We start from the raw sequence: 18,739 nt of genomic DNA, 5'->3' as shown, positions 1-18,739 counted from the left end.
TCTTGTATTATCGCTCTTTGGAGAACGTAACGTTCAGTTAAGCTCATCTCTATTACAGCCATTCATTGCAGAATACTTCACTTGCGCAGTTTCACCGCAACCTCGTTGAAACGTGGCGTCTGTGGGGGCGGAGTCTTAATACAGTTCAGTTGAAAGGCTTCCGGGAAGGATGCACCCATGTATCCTCGCTCATGGCTCCTCCGAGATCCCTCCTCGCTCATGGATCCTCGCTCCTCAGAGCCGCAATATGCGCTTTGGGACGGCCGGCAAGATGGCGGAGCAGACGCACTTCCGGTTCGAGGGAGCATCGAGGAGCGAGGACACGACAACTAAGAGAAATTAGATGTACCGTCTTTCTTGGTTACTGTCGCCACATTTCCCACAACAATTCAGAAAACCTCCTGCTAACGAAAATACCCTAAACAAAAATGACAGCATTAGCTCTAACTTCAATATTTTCCCACCCTATATAATCCCACACTGTTATCTCAGTAAGTGAGAGGCAGCAGAGGGTTATTTTATCGTCAAAATAGTAAATTCATTGCAGTAGTTGTTTATGATCCAAGATCAGATTAGGAAAGTCCCTGAATCACTTTTGCATGCTATCCAACAGGCATGTTATCCAAAATAATAACATGACAATAACAGTAATGATAATAGTAATTAACATAGTTGATGAAGTGTGGGAAGTGTGAAGTCACTTCTTTATGCCAGGCTTTGCCCCCTTGACCAGCCGTGGCAGCCAGCAGTACAGGTAGCAAGGCAGGAGCCTGCTTTTTAGAAGCCTTCGCAGACCTTCAAGATGTATTTTAATACATTACACGAAGAACATGATGGCAGCTTGTGACCCACGGCACAGGCTCTACCTTACCATTGCCGACATCTTCAGAGGGCAAATGTCCATGAAGGAGGTGGACGAGCAGATGCTGAATGTGCAGAACAAGAACAGCAGCTACTTTGTAGAGTGGATCCCCAACAACATCAAGATAGCTGTCTGTGACATCCCTCCCCTCAAGATGGCTGCTACCTTTATAGGCAACAGCACAGCCATTCAGGAGCTCTTCAAGCGGATCTCGGAGCAGTTCACTGTTATTTTCTGCCGTAAGGCCTTCCTCCACTGGTGAGTAAAAGATGTCAGGACAGTGGGGGGGGGAGTCCCTGTTCTTGTGCTGGCCTGTTCCTCTGCGTAATTCTTAATTGCTTCAGGCACACAGGTGAGGGAATGGATGAGATGGAGTTCACAGAGGCTGAGAGCCACATGAATGACCTGGTGTCCGAGTACCAACAGTATCAGGATGCTACTGCTGAGGAAGAGGGCGAGTTTGAGGAGGAAGGTGAAGAGGGCATGGGCATAGACACTGACCATGACCTTTTTCTTACATTGATTTTGCAATAATTCTACTGAAAGTGATCAGTTGATACCTTAACAGTAGTGCAGAGGATTTTTCCAGGCTTGGTTTTCAAATGTTGTCTGTTCTGAATATTTTTTATCCTCTTCTGTTTCCTCTCTGTTTGAAGGGCGTCACCTAAATGTCACTCTCACCTAAGTGGCAACATTCAGCATCATTAGTCATCTGTCAGGAAGTTGGGGACTAAGGGAGAACTATGGGGTAGAACCCACATGCACTAAGGAAACGATGATAAAACACACACACTAGGGGCAAGGGCTATACATACAAGAAGCAACACAGGGAAATAATGAATAAACACAGAGCATGCAAACTTAGCGGGGAAAGGACTAAGACAACACAAGAAACTCACTAACACAAAACGTGGCAGGACTATAGACAAAGACAAGACTAGAACAAATTATCAATGACTAAAATAAAGAACAGAAAACGCTCCCATAGGAGGAAGAAACAAATGACTATGAAAGACCTTGAGCTTAACAAACAAAACAACAGAAACAAAATCACTCCTGAAAACTCGGAGGAAAATAACACTACTAAGAAATAGAACAAAACCAAAGAGCAATCTAACAAAGAAATGAAAATCGGCTACAACTAGAGGAAACCAAAATAACAAAACTATGCGATAGAAATTATAAAAGGAAAACTCACAGAGAACACAGCACGGACATGAACGCAGACAAACTAAGGGTTAACACAGACATTAACACAGACACAGACAGGAACAAAGAAAACTCAACAAATAACACTCACTTACTGGCTATGGCTGTGGCTAAGGCTATGACTATGACAAGGGAACATGGACAACAAGGATTCAGGAAACAATCTGACAGGAGGGAAAACACAGGAAGTAAAGTAACCCAAAGACACATAACATGAACCTTCAAAATAAAACAGGATGTGACAAAAAACAGGCAAAGACAACACACAATGGGAAACTTAACAAAAGGCTGGTGGGCATGGCACGGGTCATGACATCATCATATGTTTACATGGAAGAAAACTTGGAGCATACTGTAACATCTTACTAACTTTTGGGCAGTCGACTGCACAAACTGTCAATGGTTAACATCTCTTTCCTGGTACACATAAGCATAACATGTACATACATAATACATACATGATGTATAAATAACATAGTAAATTCCAGTTCCCATTATAACCGAGAGTCCAGTGATAACTGTCTGGTGTCACAGATCAATTTGGCATCGTAGCGGGCACTTGTTGACATTTTTTTGTCATTGTGAACTCGTGTAAATGGTCACCCTTTGTTAATGTAACATTGACCAGTTCAAGGCACTCTTTTCTGCATCTGCCACTTGGCACTGTTTGAGATAGAGTGAAATCATTTCATTTATCAAAAAGAAAAACCTTGAAAATTCACTGTAGTGTCAGGAACTGGCCACTGTTACTTCAAGGTTAGTGGTTGTTCTAGGATTTTATTACTGACATGAAAAGTGTAGATGGAGTTTATTCTTTAGGAAGACCAAGAACAAGCTGAACATCTTCAGATCACAGATGTAAAATTTATTTAGGTCACAGGTAAAGTAGGGCAGCGCTGGGCTCAGAGTGACAGTGCTCTCGCAGAAGTAGCACCGATTTCTGGGTGGGGTTCACAGTTATCTTCTTGGGCTGGGACTGCCCCATACAGAGGTTGGAGTTGCATGGACCAAGTCTCATTTGCCAGTTATCTCTGACATGAACAGACCAACCACTGTCCATGTGAACTTATTGAAAAGTGATATAAAACATGAGTGAGTGTTGAGGTGTCATTGTAATTGAGGCGCGTTTCTTTTGCAACAAACCTTACATGATAGATTAGAGAGGCCTGCTTATCAAACTAAACTGTGACATTGTTGATTAAACAACCAGTAAATATCATGAGTTCAGTGAAAAAGTGCAGATCTTAAGTGAACAAAATTATAACAGTTCTAACTGCTCAGTTGAATGGTAAGCTTAGGAATAGGCTCTCATATGTTGCGGGACAGTTGAGGTCAATTGCCTGTGACAGGCTACACAAATGTGCCACTTTCCATCTGATGATGCTGCTGAAAGAACAAATTCCAGTACATTAGAGGAGATGAAATGGTTAAAAGTACTGAACAGGGCAACATGAACACAGTTGACTTTTTTTTTTTTTACAAAGGGTGTTGCACAATTAAAATAGCTTAATTCTTTTTCTACATAGGGACTCCATCCACGATGCAGTAGGAGGAACAGACTTTCACCTTTCACAGACTTTCAAGCTGTCTTGTATTGGAACTTCATTCAGTATATAAGAAACTGTACACCACATAATACATTCAAATGGAATGTAACCCTGTTGAAATCCTTACCCATAATATTAACAATGAATAATTAATAGAGAATATAATATGTATGTTTTGTTTAAAACCTTAATCAAAGTGTTAAAACAATATTTAATGAAGGTTAAAATTGATTGGTTACAACGTTAAAACGTAATAAGTTTAAAATGTTTAAAAAGACACAGAGGTGCGAAGATGTTATGAAATATTGCATTTTATTTTGAAGGAACTCTTGGGGAAAGAGGAAGTGCTGATTGAAAAAGGTGTAATCCTGGTCTGTAATGGGTCAATGTGTGATTGACGGGTTAGACAGGAATAGAGACTGAGAGTGAGGAAACGCTGAGTTTTTTTAAAGAGGAAAGAGGCAAACAAGATCGAGACGTCGGTTGACGACTCACCTGGCCAGTAGCATGTAACTGTATGAGTAGTAGTAGTAGTAGTTTCAGTGTACAGAAGATTGTTGGCTTGACATTCTGGGGCTGGATAACTGAACGTGACTGAACACTGGAGACACTTCAACCCGGAGTTTCTGTGCTGTTGTGAACGAGTTGGATTCGAAGGTGCATAACTAGTAACTAGCATCCACCTTAGCATTGTTTTAATGGCCGCCGCGCTGTGGAGCTAAGCCAGCTGCCTCAGCGAGTAGAGCACCGCCGTTTGTTCTCGGATTGTGAGGCTTCGCCTGGACCATTGCCAGTGTGCCTAATCGTCGGTCGGATTGGACGTTGTTATTGACCACCTGTGGATTTCCCCGCACTCAAGCTTCATGTCTCATGCCAGCAACGCGGTTTGTTTTGGATTTGCCGGCTGTGTGTCTCTCTGTGTGTGTCTGTGTGTGTGGTGTGGCCCCACTGAATGTGAGTTATTAGTAGAGATCGACCAATATGGGTTTTTCAGGACCGATACCGACTATTAGTAGTTAAGGAGGCCCGATATTTGGAGCCGATATTCATTTGCAGCGAAAGTGTAAAAATTGACTTAAAAATGTTGAATAATGCAGACTTAGCTTCGTTTAAACGTTGTTTATTTAACCAAACAAATAGAAAATAAATAGCTCCAGAAGTGCATGACTCAGAAGCATCTCTTATAAAGTTGAATAAAAACTTAAATAAAAAGTTACCTGAAATGTTTCCACAGTAAATAGAGTAACATTTAAATATAACTGAAATGACTTATCCTTGTTTTAAGTTCAAACCCAACAAAGAGTACATGGCGTTAACAAGCTCAGCAGCAACTCTTGAAAACTTAAATAAAAACATACATAATAGCTCCCTGAATTTTATACACAGTAAATAAAGTAAAATGTCACAATAATTGAAATGACTTTCAGATAGATCACTCCTGAATTTTACTCTCTCACACACACTTCTTACTACTATCACTATTTCCATATCAATGTTATCAGCAGCCTTGCTGCAAGGGATTAGACCAACTGTTAAACACTAAATAGCCCATAGCACAGGCATGTCAAACTGATACCATAAAGGGCCATGTGGCTGCAGGTTTTCATTCCAACAAAGGAGGAGCACACCAAGCCAACCAATCAACGTCAAGGGATCACTTAGTTATCAGCTGAAGACTGAGATCAGCTGATTAATTGATTCCAGCCTGGTGTGCTCCTCCTTGGTTGGAATGAAAACCTGCAGCCGCACGGCCCTTTATGGAATCAGTTTGACATGCCTGCCATAGCATCACATGTTCACTTTACTTTTCAGATCATAGGACCAGAAAGCTCACAGAAACGTTAGTAGTTGTGAGTAGTAAATTTTTTCATGTGTCTTTCACGCAAACTCACACTATTCTCTACATAACAGACACTATTCTAAACATTCTCCCATTGAGTCTGCTGAGCGTTTAGAGCAGGACCGGCGAGCTAATGTTATGCTAAAAGCTAGTCAGCCTTTATCTCAGCGTACATTCCTGCAACAAAACTGAATTGAATTTCTTCCTCTTTCTCACAATCACACACAGGCTTCTACTATCACAGACTGTTTCTACATCGATATTACCAACAGCATTGTTTCAAGTCGATCTCTAGTTATTACAGAGGGAATACAAATATTTGAGTGTTTAAAAAGTACTTTCAAATAATTTAAAGGTTAATTTATTCAAATTTAGGTATTAATTTTATTTAGCCTAAACTAATTGTATTTAAACTTAAAAGGTATTTCATTTAAACTTAAAGGGTGATTTCCTTGACATTTAATAGGTATTTTCTTTGACCATAAATAAGTCTGCTGTAATATTTCTTATCCTTTCTTGAGTTGAAGATGTGTACAGTTATCTTTTTACCTGTGGGTTTTCATCACTATTATACTTACGTGGGTTATTAACATAACATTAAAGAAACACAGGACAACCAAAAATTATTACTAATCAGTGGAGAGTCCCGCATTTATGTTTTATATTTATGAAGGAGAAAAATTTTGTGTTAAATAATTTGATTTGATGAACAATTATTTGTAGATGTAAACATCTAAAAGTCAGGCCCCACGACGGAGTGAACTTAATACTACCAGCAAAATCCCTTAAGGAAACGCCTTGTGCATCGAGTGAGTAGATTATGTATATAAAGTGTGAGTCCCCAATAACCACGTGCTGCACTGATACACCAATGTTATGCGGTCTTACAACATCACTCCAGTGTTGACTGAGCAGACCTGACACACTGAAAGGCTGCATGACTGCAGAAGCCGTCGCAGCTCGATTTGAATGGGTTTTTGTGTATAATCGGAGGGTTTGGTGAGGTCGCGACCTCCTGGTTGTATTAATTTTGTCCAGTTTTAGCTTCGGTGTCAGAGCCTCGAGTCTGTAGTGAGAGTGAGCTCTTGAATGCAGTATGCTAACGTTAAAGGGCAAATTTACACTGAAGCAGTGTTAATGATCTTACTTTTCACAGAAAATGTATAATGTCCACACTCCTTGAACCAATGTATCACACATTAGGAATATATTTGAGATGTAATTGTTAAATAAAAATGTACCTACAGGATTATGAAAATATTTGTGATTTTATCTTTGACACACTGATTTAGGATTGTATAACTAATCTGTAGATACACTCCAGTGGTTAGTAACACACACATTATAGGATGTTAACACCACGTTCTCCTCTTCGCCTCCTAAAAAGTGATCGTGTTTCATTGCAGAAGCGTGCAGTAAGCCAGTCTGATCTGCATCTGACTGTGTTGCATTCATGTCAGCACAGCTGTCAGTTGTTTTATGTTTTCCCACAACTGCATGTATGGGCACGTGAGAACCCATGTCGCAACATCTTAATATTTTTCTTTCTCCTGTCTTATTGTTCAGCGGGCCAGTGAAGGAGAGAGCTGCACAGGAATGAGGCTAGAACAGGAAATCCAGATTGCTGCATAGAGAAGGGGCAGAGGCATGGCCCTGCGGACGTCTCCATTTCCGAATGGGTTTGCCGCTGGCATCCATGCTGTTGGATGGGCATTCATCCTGCCTTGCTTTTGGTTTCTTGATCGCCTCATTGCTGTGTGCAAGTCCACCACCTTGGAGCAAACCCAGCGACTGGAGCAGGAATGCTACCTCTACCCCCTCAAGGTCTTCTTCGGCTCCATTATCTTCTTCATTCTTTTTCTCGCTACGGCCCCCTTGGCCTTCCTAGGCTTTCTGCTCTGGGCACCTCTTCAGGCCTGCCGCAGGCCCTTTCACTACCACAGAGAGACACCATCCTCACTGGAGAAGGAGACACACATGGGCTTTGAGCTGGTAGGAAAGGCATCATTTGGATTTGCCACAGCCAACCTTTGTCTCTTGCCTGACAGCCTGGCTCGTTTCAACAACCTGGGACACACCCAGCACAGGGCGGCGGCCATTGGTCAGCGCATTGTGCAGGGTGTGTGCCGACCCCATATCCGCATCTTTGTTGACTCCCCCAGCAGCTGTGGGACTCTCAGCCCCTCCAACAGCATACTCCCCGCAGTTAACTCATCTACATATGGGGCTACTGATAGACAAGCACAGTCCCCAGTGGGTCACCATTCAGACTTAGCTGAAGGACACGTTTCAGTCCCAAAGTCCAATAGTAGCGTGGTTTGTGTGCCCTGTGATGATACAGAAGTGCCGTCGACTGAGTCACCATCTCCCATTTTTAATTCCAATCAGAACTCCAACCAGCAGGGCCGAACAGGCCGCAGGAGTGCTCCTCGAGCTTTGCTCTCCCAAGGTCTCAACCAGCAGGACAATGTACCCTGGGAAGTGTCTGCGCTGTTTCCAGCCAATGTGGATATACTGTGCCTAGAAGAGGTGTTTGATAAGAGGGCAGCACAGAAGCTCATCAAAGTACTAAGACCCGTGTTTGGACACATACTGTATGACATTGGTGGTTATGCTTGCCAGCTACCATGCAGCTGTTCTTCTTTCAAGTTCTTCAACAGTGGCTTGTTCCTCGCCAGCCGTTTTCCTGTGCTCGAGGCCCAGTACCACTGCTTTCCCAACAGCCGGGGGGAAGATGCGCTGGCTGCCAAGGGCCTCCTTTCAGCTAAGGTACCTTACTTAATGTCATGTATGAAGCTGCTATCAGTCGTTGCGGTAGTCCTGTTTGTGCTGTAGAATTGGTATTATTTTCCCATACTTTTGTCACAGTATGAACACAGTGGAAATATGATGTGTGTTTTTGAAATTCTCAGTTGCTAATCGGGCAGAATCAGAAACAGAAGAAAGTGGTCGGCTATTTTAACTGCACACATCTTCACGCACCAGAGGGCAAGTCAAATTTTTCGATTTTTTTGGATCTGCTCAGATTAACTCAAAATTTGACATTTTCCTTTTAAGAAAAGAAAGATAAACTAGGTTTGTGACAGCTGGTCTGTGCTTTCTGTCACCAGGCGAAGGGGAAATTCGCTGTGAGCAGTTAAACATGGTAACCAAGTGGATTGGCGATTTTCAAGCGGCTAACAGACAGCCCGACGAGGACGTTGTTTTTGATGTGCTCTGTGGCGATTTCAACTTTGACAACTGCTCACCTGGTGTGTTTCCAACTACTCTGTATGCTTTTGTCATATTATTACATAACATATTTTTTTTCTGAAAGAATCTTCACCAAAAACTCGTTTTTTGTGTTTATACATGTTTTTCTGTTTGTCTAGATGACACCCTGGAACAGAATCACTGTTTGTTTGAGGAATACAGAGATCCTTGCAGGGCAGGGCCTGGAAAAGAGAAGCCCTGGGTCATTGGTGTGTACAATTTTAAACTATTAGACTACAGTATATACTGCGTACATACAAGACAAATCATGACAATGCATTGGGTATTTCATTGATATGTGTCTAAAGGTACTCTCCTGGAGCAGCCCACGCTGTATGAAGATGACATAAACACTCCAGAAAATCTACAAAGGTACACTCAGTTCTACTTCTGCTTCTGAAGACATCACTGCTAATGTTATTTGACCAGAACTCCTCAGTCACTGTTTATTCACTGAAACTGATTTGAGGATCCGCTCTGTCTTCTCTGTGTCTGTGTAGAACTTTGGAGAGAGAGGACCTGAGGAAGCAGTATGTTTCCCCTCCTGTTCCTGCAGAGGACTCTCCATTGGTTTACCCTGAGACGGGCCAGCCATGGGTTGGACGTCGGATCGACTACATCCTGTACCGTGAAAGCTCCATATCAAAGCACTGCCGAACAGTACGTGTCCCTGCGTGTTTTTATCCTTCCCTCCACCCAGCCTTGTCCTTCTCCATTGCTTCTGTCTCCTTGAAGTTACAGGTTAAGTTGAGATACCACAAATAATGCTTGAAACATTTGCATATGGCAAAACCACTCACAGCTCTCTTTAAACCCTATTAAGAAGCATCATAGTAAAGCACATGCTCTCTTTGTCTCCATCCAGGAAATTGAAGAGATGACTTTTATAACCCATCTGGCTGGCCTTACGGACCACATTCCTGTGGGCTTGAGACTGAATGTAATTATGAACTCTGACTGTGTGGATGAATAAGGACTAAAGTGAACTAAGTGTCACCTTCAAACAAAGGGAACAAAATATACAAATGTACATTGCTCTGATGTATATGTTTACATTAGGGTTGTCAAAATAATGGGTTCATTTTAATTAATTAATTATAGAAAAAATGACTATGAATGCAGATTAACTGTGCCCCATGATGCCCCGTGACCTAATACGTATGTCACTGAACATACAACCATCCACAGTTTTGTAAACACAATAGAAGGAGATGACAAAATGCTGCTTGGCCCAGTGAATGGAAAATTTCCATAAAAAAAAAAAAAAAGCCCAGATGTGTTGCTGTTGCTTGGAGCACCATTCTGTGCAATTTCTTCAGTATAGTAAGTAAGTAATTTTCATACCATTCAATTATTTCGAGCCTGAAATGTCATCTCACCTTAGCACCAACCCCGAGGTCAGACCTAGCACAGCCCCTGATGCAACCGTGAGCAACCAGTCTCTTCAAGCCACACTGGAGCAGGCGTTCAGAGGCAGACAGAGTTAAGTCTGCCCATCACAGATTGTTCATGTGATTAATTTCGGTTAATTAATCACAAAGCTTGTAATTAATTAGATCATATTATTATTTTTTATTCCTTGACAGCCCTAGTTTACATACTTGAATTTGTGATTTTAATGACAATGTATTGACCAATGAGATTGTACCTCAGGAAATCATGGATTTATTGAAATTTTATGCTGTTTACAATTTTATACATTTTGGTGGGTTCAGGGCAGAGGTATTGATTTTGTAAACCAATATATTTGTAGGACTTTTCATTCATGATTTTTTTTCTTACATAAATAAATATACAGAGTGCATTTTTTACCGTCTCTTGCTTTTCATTTGTCATCAGTTGTGAGTTGCATGATTTGACTGTACCCATTTGACACAGCATACATCATTTATGCCATAAAACATTAAGGCCATGATGGCGATTCAGTCACTATGTCATTAGAGCATGATTGTCAAAGTTATGTGCTACCTAGAGGGAGAATTTACAAAGCAGGATGAGCAAGCATTGCTAGGTGACTTGAGTGTATGAAATATCCGGAGACTGTTTATTAATACCAGATATTAAACATGCATAACGTGCAAGTTTCCTTGTGAAATACCTTGCATGATTTGCGTGAGTTCTGAGATCAGTACCATGTGTGGCTAGTAGGGGGTGCACCTCTTTTGTAGAACCTGAAACCAACGAAGAAGCCGTACAGACCAATCAAAACCCAAGGACGAGAGTTACTTCCTGTTTGTAGCCCTTGATACAGTCGTGGATTGCATTGGATATCATGTTCTGATGTTGTATAAGTTAAAATGAATATTCTCAATCGCTGTAAGAAACTGGCGCCACCGGTATTTAAAAGTAGCGTTTTACTGGAGCAAACGGGAGGTTTTAGAAGTGTCTGTTTTGCCTCGAAAGCTCGTTGCCACAGTCCGTGTTGGCTTCGACGTTTTACAGCAAACTCATGTCAACGTTGGCGTCATGTAGACACCAGTCACTTACACACAAAAAGGATTTATTCGGAAACTTGTAGCGAAAGTAGCAGCTCAAAGAGCAGCACTGGCGTGTTTCAAGAGGAGGGACATGAGATGGACAGAGACAGCAGCCGAAGTAAGCAGGTGTTGTTTGATCAGTCTCTAAAGTAATTGTTAAAGGAAACATGCTAAAGATGTGATGGTTCCAGCTTGTTAAATGTATGTCCCGTTTCTTTTTCTACGATTACACTGTCGTATATAAGAGCTAAAAATGTAGCAACCTCTTTATTACTCGGTTTAAAATTGTATGTATAAACTGGCAATTAATTTTTAAGATCTCTTGGAAATTGTTGCCCGTCAAAATTCCCCAGTCTTCAAATAGCACGTTTCTCCATCCAACAGTCCAGAAGCCAAAGCTATTTATTTCAGTGTCATGTAAGAAACGCAGCCAATTATCACATAAAATAAGATGGAACAAGCAAATGTGTTGTTTCTGTTTGCTTGATCAATTACTCAAACTGATTCATGATCAATATGCTTTTTTGTGGGTTGACTAATTGGTTATTCGGTTCAGATTTAGGAATTGTGCCCAGATTTTTCATGGCGTTCTGATGTGTTGCAGACTGAACTATTCACTGGGACAATAATTGGCCAGTTAATGGACAGTTGAAAACTGTTAATTGCAGCCTTAGTTGCTGCAATGGATGAGGTCCTCCAGTCACTCTGCACTGCTGTAATTATTGTGTGTGACAGCATTTCTCTGTTTTACCATACACTAGAGAGCATCTCACTAGCTGTCTTGCACTGAGTAAAAAAAGATGTAGGCTGTAGCAGTCATATTGTTGAGCCACACTTTGCTAGAATATTGTCAGACAAAATGTTTCACCCTTGTTTTCTTCAGGATCCCCTGAGACGTTCACTCTGGACGTGCTGGTGTCTCTGCTGCGTCAGGAAAACGCTGTAGACATCTGTGTGATTAAAGTACCGGAGCAGATCAAATACACAGAGTACTTCATTGTTGTCAGTGGCCTATCAGTGAGACACCTCAGCGCAATGGCACTTTATGCCATCAAAGTGGTAAATAACATGCTTTTTTTTCTAATTGTTGAATGTTGATCTGTACAACTTGTAAACTGACACAAAGGGTGATCTTCCTCCAGTACAAGTTTCTGAAGAAAGAGGGAGACCCAAATGTCAAGATTGAAGGAAAGGATGCAGAGGACTGGATGTGTATTGACTTCGGTATGTAAAAGAGATCTTATCTTCAGATTTCCAAGTTAAAAGGCTGTTCATGTAAACTGATGTTTGTCGATGAAGTTGCCAGTGGTGTTCACTTTCTTGCTCGTTTCTCTGTCTCAGGAAACATGGTTGTTCACTTCATGCTACCAGCGACCAGAGAAGTGTATGAACTGGAGAAACTGTGGACTCTCCGCACCTATGATGAGCAGCTGAGGAGCATGCCTGCTGAGACGCTACCAGAAGACTTCATATATGATGCTGAAGTCACAAAGTGATGAGACCAGACATATCATCTAAGCTGTGAACAGACTACTACTTTGACTTTGGATGTATCCTTTTCTGTCTCTGTGAGTAGAAAGAAAAGGTACTTTTTTGTCAATTAAACCTTTGGACAAAAAACCAACATGTTCGGAGCTGAGAAATTTAAATGGATTGATCACTCACACAACAGCTGTGCCGTAGGAATACCTGCCCCCATCATACTGATTAATTGTAAACCTTTATCTTTCTTTTTTATGTAATTTGACCATTACAGGGCATCAGATGGTATTTGTAAAATGAGTGTTTGAATGATTTTTGAGTCTGCTGAAGTAAATACAGTATGTATGTTTTAACATGATCTGATGGTTGAAAATAAATTATTTTATTACCATTCCAGAGATCTTGGAATTATATATTTTCCTTTTTATTGTGATTTTATTCAGCCACATTTACCGCAAAGTAAACATTTGCTCTGACAAGATTAATTTTAGCTGTGTACAGGCATGTAAATAATTATCAAATCAACAAGTTGCTTTGAACACATTTTCTGTGCCTGTGTGTGAAGATGGCCTGATTAACATTTGAACCAGTAGCTAAATGAGTTTTCAAATCTTGAGTAGAAATCTCATATCCCAAACTCAAAAAGTAAATTTTCTGTAATTATTTAAATTTAAAGTATAAAGAATGGTCCCTTTCTCTGTCTTTTTAAAAATTAAAATTACACACCATCTTAAATATAATATTTCCTTGAAAATGTTGTGGAGGTATAATAATGTGCATGAAAAGGAAATATTCAGGAAAGTACTAGAACTTCAATGTTGTACTAGACATGTCACTATGGTATGTGCACTTTCGTACCTTCCACCTGTGGTTCCCGTTCACTGAGGTGTTTGTTTCCTGCAAAGAGCAAGTTTTAGAAACTTTTTTTCAAAGAAATGATTATGTCGGGTCACCAAAACAAGCCATTCCAGTTGATGCTTTCAACCAAATCAAACAAGCCAATTCTTCCCTCCAGGAAAAGAGAAGTTGTTGGTCAGAGTATAAGTCGTCACATGCGTTCGACAGCACTTATGTTAGCCAACAGATTGCTTTGTAGATTGGTCAGCACAACCTACTGAGCTTTTACAGTCTGCAACTGTGCTTGAAAAATAACCAGCATTTAGGATACCATGCTATGTTGTTCTAAAACATGTATGTTTTAACAACATTATCAAACTGGTGTGTGAAAATTTGATATTTTTCCATCACTGTGGTTAGTACAAACTAACTGATAAATGATCTTTTTGAAGGTTAAAATGTGCAAAGTTTTTTTTTTAGCTGTAAATACTTGCATTTTTGTGGAGAATCAGAGCTTGAAGGTAAAATTAAACACAGTCACAGAAGCACAGATAGATCATGCACGCACGTACGCACACACTACACCCTCATAGCTTCCTAGCAGGTGACCATTCCGCTTCATTGATTTGTTGTAAGTCATGCTGGATCAGAACATTAGCTAAATGTGAAAATGTAATGAAGCGGGAGGTGCCCACACAGAGCCTGACTGGACTCTGTGCTTGAATGTGTTTGCATGTTGCGGCTGTGCAGTTTGTACTTACATGGTCTGAAAATGAAGAAACACAAACATCAAGAGTGAATCTCAACAGCTTCACGCTAGAGTCTCGAGCTTTACACCTATTGAACCCAACTAAAAAGCAGCTATGTGGGCTTGAAATTGTTGATTATACTTAAATATTATATAGTTCAACTGAAGGCATGCAGTCAAATAACTATTTTAAATTTCACTGTTTGCATACTATTTAAAGATAATGGCACGTGTGTGACATCATACAAAAACAACAATCAATTCTTTGCTTAACCTTCAGACCTTTTGTGTCACAAACTGTACTAGGTTGCTTAGTATTGGATTAGCAAAATGACTTTGGAGGGACATTAGCTGCGCTGCCATTTTACCTGTGTCAACATTAATGGCTATGGTCTTAATATACAGTGGAGGAGCTTGAAGAAAAAGGACATTATTAGCTTTTTGAAATAGCAGCAGCGGAGAATCTGTCCTGCATATTTGATTTATTGGTGTACATGGTAACAACTGGACCAAAAATGTTCATTTAATTGCACTTAATGCAGTTCAAACATACAGTGCAAAGCTTATCGTGCTTTATTTGCAGATATAATTCTGTCAGTATGTCCATGGCAACCACATTTCACAGAGAAAAGAGCAAATTAATCTGTAGCCGTTCATTATTCCCTAGTTCACAATTGGCTGGTAATAGATCATTTATCTCTACAACCCCCCACCAAGATTTTCAGCTTCAATCCTCTGCGAAAAGACCATCAACTCTCTATGCTGTTAGTGTTTTAACATTGTACCATTGTAATATTTTAACATCTGTAGTTGTATAAAAACAAGCAGAAGAAGTGAGTATTCAGGTTCTTTGATATCACTCTCTGTCCTGCAGGTGGGCTGTCACTCGGCTGCCGTCTTTGGTACTCTCTCAGCGGAGGGTGTCTATGATGATTATTGCCAGAGAGCACATCAACCGGATCAGATGTGACACTTACAGGACTCTCTGTGCTTTATCCAGCTGGCCCTCATTTGTAAGCAAGGTATTGCATAGGCTGATAGGACCGAGTATTTAAATCAGGCTTTTATTTCTGACCATTCTCCATACAGTACATTCATTTTTTAGAAATATGGGTGATAAATGATTCTTTATCAACAACAATGACTCTAAAAAAAACATGGCCAGTATATAAAAGTAAATTCTAAGTGCAGCTGTGCGTGTTGGAAGAAGGAGTGACTGCTGTGGTGGAACCGGAGGAGAAATGACATCAGTTCTGAAAGCGTTTTATTTCTTTGCTCTCTAGAAACTTTTGAGCATTCATATTGGCAGATTTGTATTGCTTGTCAACAGGACAGCATGGGAGATGTACTTTAATCTGAAATCATTGTCATAAAATGTTAAAATCATCCAGACATTTGTTGTATTATGCGAAAGTTTTCAGTTTGTGTGCACTTCTCCTGCAAAGACTGTGCTGTTGCTCTAGAATGGAGTTCTCATGACTGTCACAGGAAAGAACAGCACCAATCTACTGTCAAATTTCAGTAGAGTGCTCGTCAAAGAAAATGGTTGCCATTAAAGTCATCTTACCATTTAGGGGCTGAAAGCTTTTTGTGCCCTCTATCAACTGGAATTGGAAATGTATGGGTTTGAGCGATTTACTGCCCGTCCTTCAAGGATTTGGCGTAATTTGGAAATATGCTTGCTTGTTTGGCTAAAGTGGTTTAGTTATTGTCTTAGGACAACTGTCAGTAAAGAGAATTAAAAGTTGAGTTATAGTGCCAAAGTTTTGCATTCATGTAGATTAGATACATGAGAAGCAATCTTAAGAGAATGTAAAGTCAATGGATTTACATTCAACACATGCTAACGAGTTTGGGACTTTAGAAGAATTTTTGTCCTGCAACCCTTAAGAACATTTGACTCAATCCCATAGAATTATCAATATTATACCAAGACCCTGCAGATAAAGACACTTTTATCATCATATGATAACAAGGACTATAGCTGCTCTTTCTTTTCATTCAGCTGAATTGTATATTTTAGATTATTTATGCAAAGTCAAATGATGTTGGTTACTAATGTTAATGTTTTGGTTACTTGATGCAGACCCCCCTCTGCATTATCTATAAACCAAAACACCATCTTTCCAAACACCTAGGGAATCCTAACGTATTTCATCTTAATGTGAAAACAACAGACCATCATCAGCCGTTAAGTTACACATGGTCGGTTTTATTGAGACTTGTCCTGCTGCTTAGGGTTAGTCTTATGAGTCTTAACTGGACTCTCTAAATGATCAAAGGTTTGTCTCTGCTTGTGCCAGTACTTTTCCAATAATGCTTCACTTATGATTCAAATTTCTTTTTCAAAAAAAGGGAAATTTCTGTGATCAGGTGTGCTCTTTTCTATGCTTCAAACATTTAAGGCCCTCCTAGTGTACTTAAGGTGCTGTAGAAACAAAAAAGATTAAGGATAAATGAACTACATTGCAAATTGGTATGAATCAATTACGTGCACCTCTGTGACTTTATGCTTAAACTCATTGTTTGCTGCAAAGGACAACCACAAATTTGTAATTCAGAAGTAATTAAATCCTCATGTGACTGCAGTAAATTTCTAACGCAGTTCATTTTAATACATTCAAAAAAATAGAACATGATACACCAAGTCAGAACATTAACATTTTAATGACTCTAAAGTAGTGACATCTTTGGTCTTTTCAGAATAATGTAACTGAGTATCTCCATTTGTTTCACTGTCTGGACACACAGGGATTACTAAACTAATGAGACAGTAGATATTTCTCAAGAGGACCCTAAAAGTGAATGAAGTCTCTCTCCCTCCCCACCTGACGCACACTATATAAAACACAGCAATGTTGTGAATCTGACAGACGTGCCTTGAGCAGCAAGAAAGCCGACTACAGCAGTATTTTCAAGTGTTACATTAATATGTAAGCAAATTTTTTATTTCTCACCTTTTAATTGAAAGGCACACTGATTGAAAATCAGTAATGTTGGATCTTGCAGATTTTATGGTGGACTATCAATCCAATATGAAGCTCCTATTTCTGATTTTGGCATTGTTGGATAATAATTTTTTCATGTGCATTTTGACTATTAATTTTCCCTGTGACCCAGGATTCGCCCCAGCGCTGTGATGTCGTTGACTATTCTGGCTCTCTGCCTGCTGGCTTGTATTCACTCTGGCATAAATGCATATCCAACCAAGCCTGCCAGTCCACGCGAAGGTGCACCACCTGAGGAACTCGCCAAATATTATTCTGCACTAAGACACTACATCAATCTCATTACAAGACAGAGGTTAGTTCTTGAATTTATCTTAAATAAATAATAAGAAAATGTTGAGTGCACATGCAAAGAAGTATTGATATGTTGCTTCACTCTGTTTGATACATAGGTATGGGAAAAGAGACACCCCAGATACTGTATTTTCAGATGTGTTGATGAGGGAGAGCACAGAGAGTATTCCAGGGGCAAACTATGTCAGGTATTTACATTCTGAAATTTACGGGCTAGCTTGCTTTAATGTTGTGTTGTCTGTGTCACCCTTAATGTATATTATGCAATATATTGTAATATAATGTATGGTATTGCATGATACAATATGTACAATGAGACACCAGAAATATACAAACTTGCATACAATGTAGTGTAAATCAACAGCAAAGGAATGCATCTGTTCTTATAAAGCTGATAATGTTATGAAAGTAGTGCTGAGTTTTAGTTAGTGACGGTGTTGTATTGCAATGTTTTTTACTTCTGACTTCCTTGTGTTGTAGGTACGATGGGCTGCCACTGTGGTGATGCTGCTGGAGCTGTCATATCCAGGCTGACTTTACCACAAAGCTGCTGCATGCCATGTCTGTTATGGCCTGAAATGAACTTGTACTGCATGGAATAAACATTGTGCAAAGCAAACACTTTGGTCTGTAATGTTGGCTGTGTTACTATAACAAATCTTTAGCGAGTATGCCCATCATCTTGCTCACTTTTGTAGACAGATACTATGTATTACTACCTTGGCTGTCTAGTTTCTTCAGTATAGGTACGGCATTCATGATGGAGTAACAGTGCCCTCTACTGGTGGACCAACATCTAAACATTTTGAGAGTTTTTCATGTATGGTAAATAGCTTATAATTCATGTTTGTTGCTCATGTTCTATTTGGGGGACAGTAGAATAGAAATTAACTGTCAATTTAGCTCCCCACAGTGTTGTATTTATTTTTACTTGTTATATCAGGCCTGCTGAGATGTACCTGCACCCTGCGTGAAAACAGATTAACAGTTTAATCCTATCAAGTGACCTGGATACATCAAAAGCGAATCACGTAACACTGACAGTTTGCTCAACTCTATAATGACACCTGGTCCAAGCTACTGGCGGTCTATAACGATGAACGCTGGCAAGTCAGGTTTTCTACTCTGCTTTTCAGTGAAGCGGAGTCACCAGATTTGGTAAATGGGATATTGCTTGCTTTTT

The 18,739-nt window shown here is 40.1% G+C and overlaps 3 protein-coding genes and 1 pseudogene across 4 annotated transcripts; all 4 read left to right on the top strand.

Moving 5' to 3' along the window:
- The first annotated feature begins 247 nt into the window (after positions 1–247).
- Positions 248–1,396, top strand: LOC121610305 (annotated as a pseudogene).
- Positions 1,397–4,063: 2,667 nt separating this feature from the next.
- Positions 4,064–10,514, top strand: smpd5 (sphingomyelin phosphodiesterase 5). 2 transcript variants are annotated; one of them, XM_041943399.1, is made up of 8 exons: positions 4,064–4,275; positions 7,025–8,227; positions 8,371–8,446; positions 8,569–8,709; positions 8,830–8,919; positions 9,019–9,082; positions 9,211–9,370; positions 9,576–10,514. In XM_041943399.1, exons 2-8 carry the CDS (start codon positions 7,106–7,108, stop codon positions 9,681–9,683), a joined length of 1,761 nt encoding a protein of 586 aa, XP_041799333.1. In that variant the 5' UTR covers positions 4,064–4,275; positions 7,025–7,105; the 3' UTR covers positions 9,684–10,514. The 2 variants fall into 2 exon arrangements, with proteins under 2 accessions (XP_041799333.1, XP_041799332.1); XM_041943398.1 differs by having other exon boundaries at positions 4,065–4,502.
- A 440-nt stretch (positions 10,515–10,954) lies between these two features.
- Positions 10,955–13,067, top strand: malsu1 (mitochondrial assembly of ribosomal large subunit 1). Its single transcript, XM_041943157.1, has 4 exons — positions 10,955–11,305; positions 12,071–12,246; positions 12,330–12,411; positions 12,529–13,067. Exons 1-4 carry the CDS (start codon positions 11,008–11,010, stop codon positions 12,681–12,683), a joined length of 711 nt encoding a protein of 236 aa, XP_041799091.1. The 5' UTR covers positions 10,955–11,007; the 3' UTR covers positions 12,684–13,067.
- A 3,806-nt stretch (positions 13,068–16,873) lies between these two features.
- LOC121609956 (peptide YY-like) lies at positions 16,874–18,172 on the top strand. The gene is made up of 4 exons (XM_041941779.1): positions 16,874–17,187; positions 17,375–17,557; positions 17,655–17,744; positions 18,037–18,172. Coding segments are annotated over exons 1-4 (300 nt in total). The 5' UTR covers positions 16,874–17,185; the 3' UTR covers positions 18,062–18,172.
- Positions 18,173–18,739: the final 567 nt, after the last annotated feature.

This window comes from Chelmon rostratus, chromosome 8 (assembly GCF_017976325.1).
Source record: "Chelmon rostratus isolate fCheRos1 chromosome 8, fCheRos1.pri, whole genome shotgun sequence".
In the NCBI taxonomy this organism is placed as follows: Eukaryota; Metazoa; Chordata; class Actinopteri; order Chaetodontiformes; family Chaetodontidae; genus Chelmon; species Chelmon rostratus.
This window is presented reverse-complemented; position numbering and strand designations above follow the sequence as displayed.

Coding starts and splice junctions, on each gene's coding strand:
- smpd5 (XM_041943399.1), top strand. CDS start 7,106: ATGGCCCTGCGGACGTCTCCATTTCCGAATGGGTTTGCCGCTGGCATC. Junction 8,228..8,370: donor AGGGCCTCCTTTCAGCTAAG/GTACCTTACTTA, acceptor TGAAATTCTCAG/TTGCTAATCGGGCAGAATCA. Junction 8,920..9,018: donor AGAGAAGCCCTGGGTCATTG/GTGTGTACAATT, acceptor ATGTGTCTAAAG/GTACTCTCCTGGAGCAGCCC.
- malsu1 (XM_041943157.1), top strand. CDS start 11,008: ATGAATATTCTCAATCGCTGTAAGAAACTGGCGCCACCGGTATTTAAA. Junction 12,247..12,329: donor CACTTTATGCCATCAAAGTG/GTAAATAACATG, acceptor ATCTTCCTCCAG/TACAAGTTTCTGAAGAAAGA. Junction 12,412..12,528: donor CTGGATGTGTATTGACTTCG/GTATGTAAAAGA, acceptor TCTCTGTCTCAG/GAAACATGGTTGTTCACTTC.
- LOC121609956 (XM_041941779.1), top strand. Junction 17,558..17,654: donor AATCTCATTACAAGACAGAG/GTTAGTTCTTGA, acceptor TTTGATACATAG/GTATGGGAAAAGAGACACCC. Junction 17,745..18,036: donor CCAGGGGCAAACTATGTCAG/GTATTTACATTC, acceptor CTTGTGTTGTAG/GTACGATGGGCTGCCACTGT.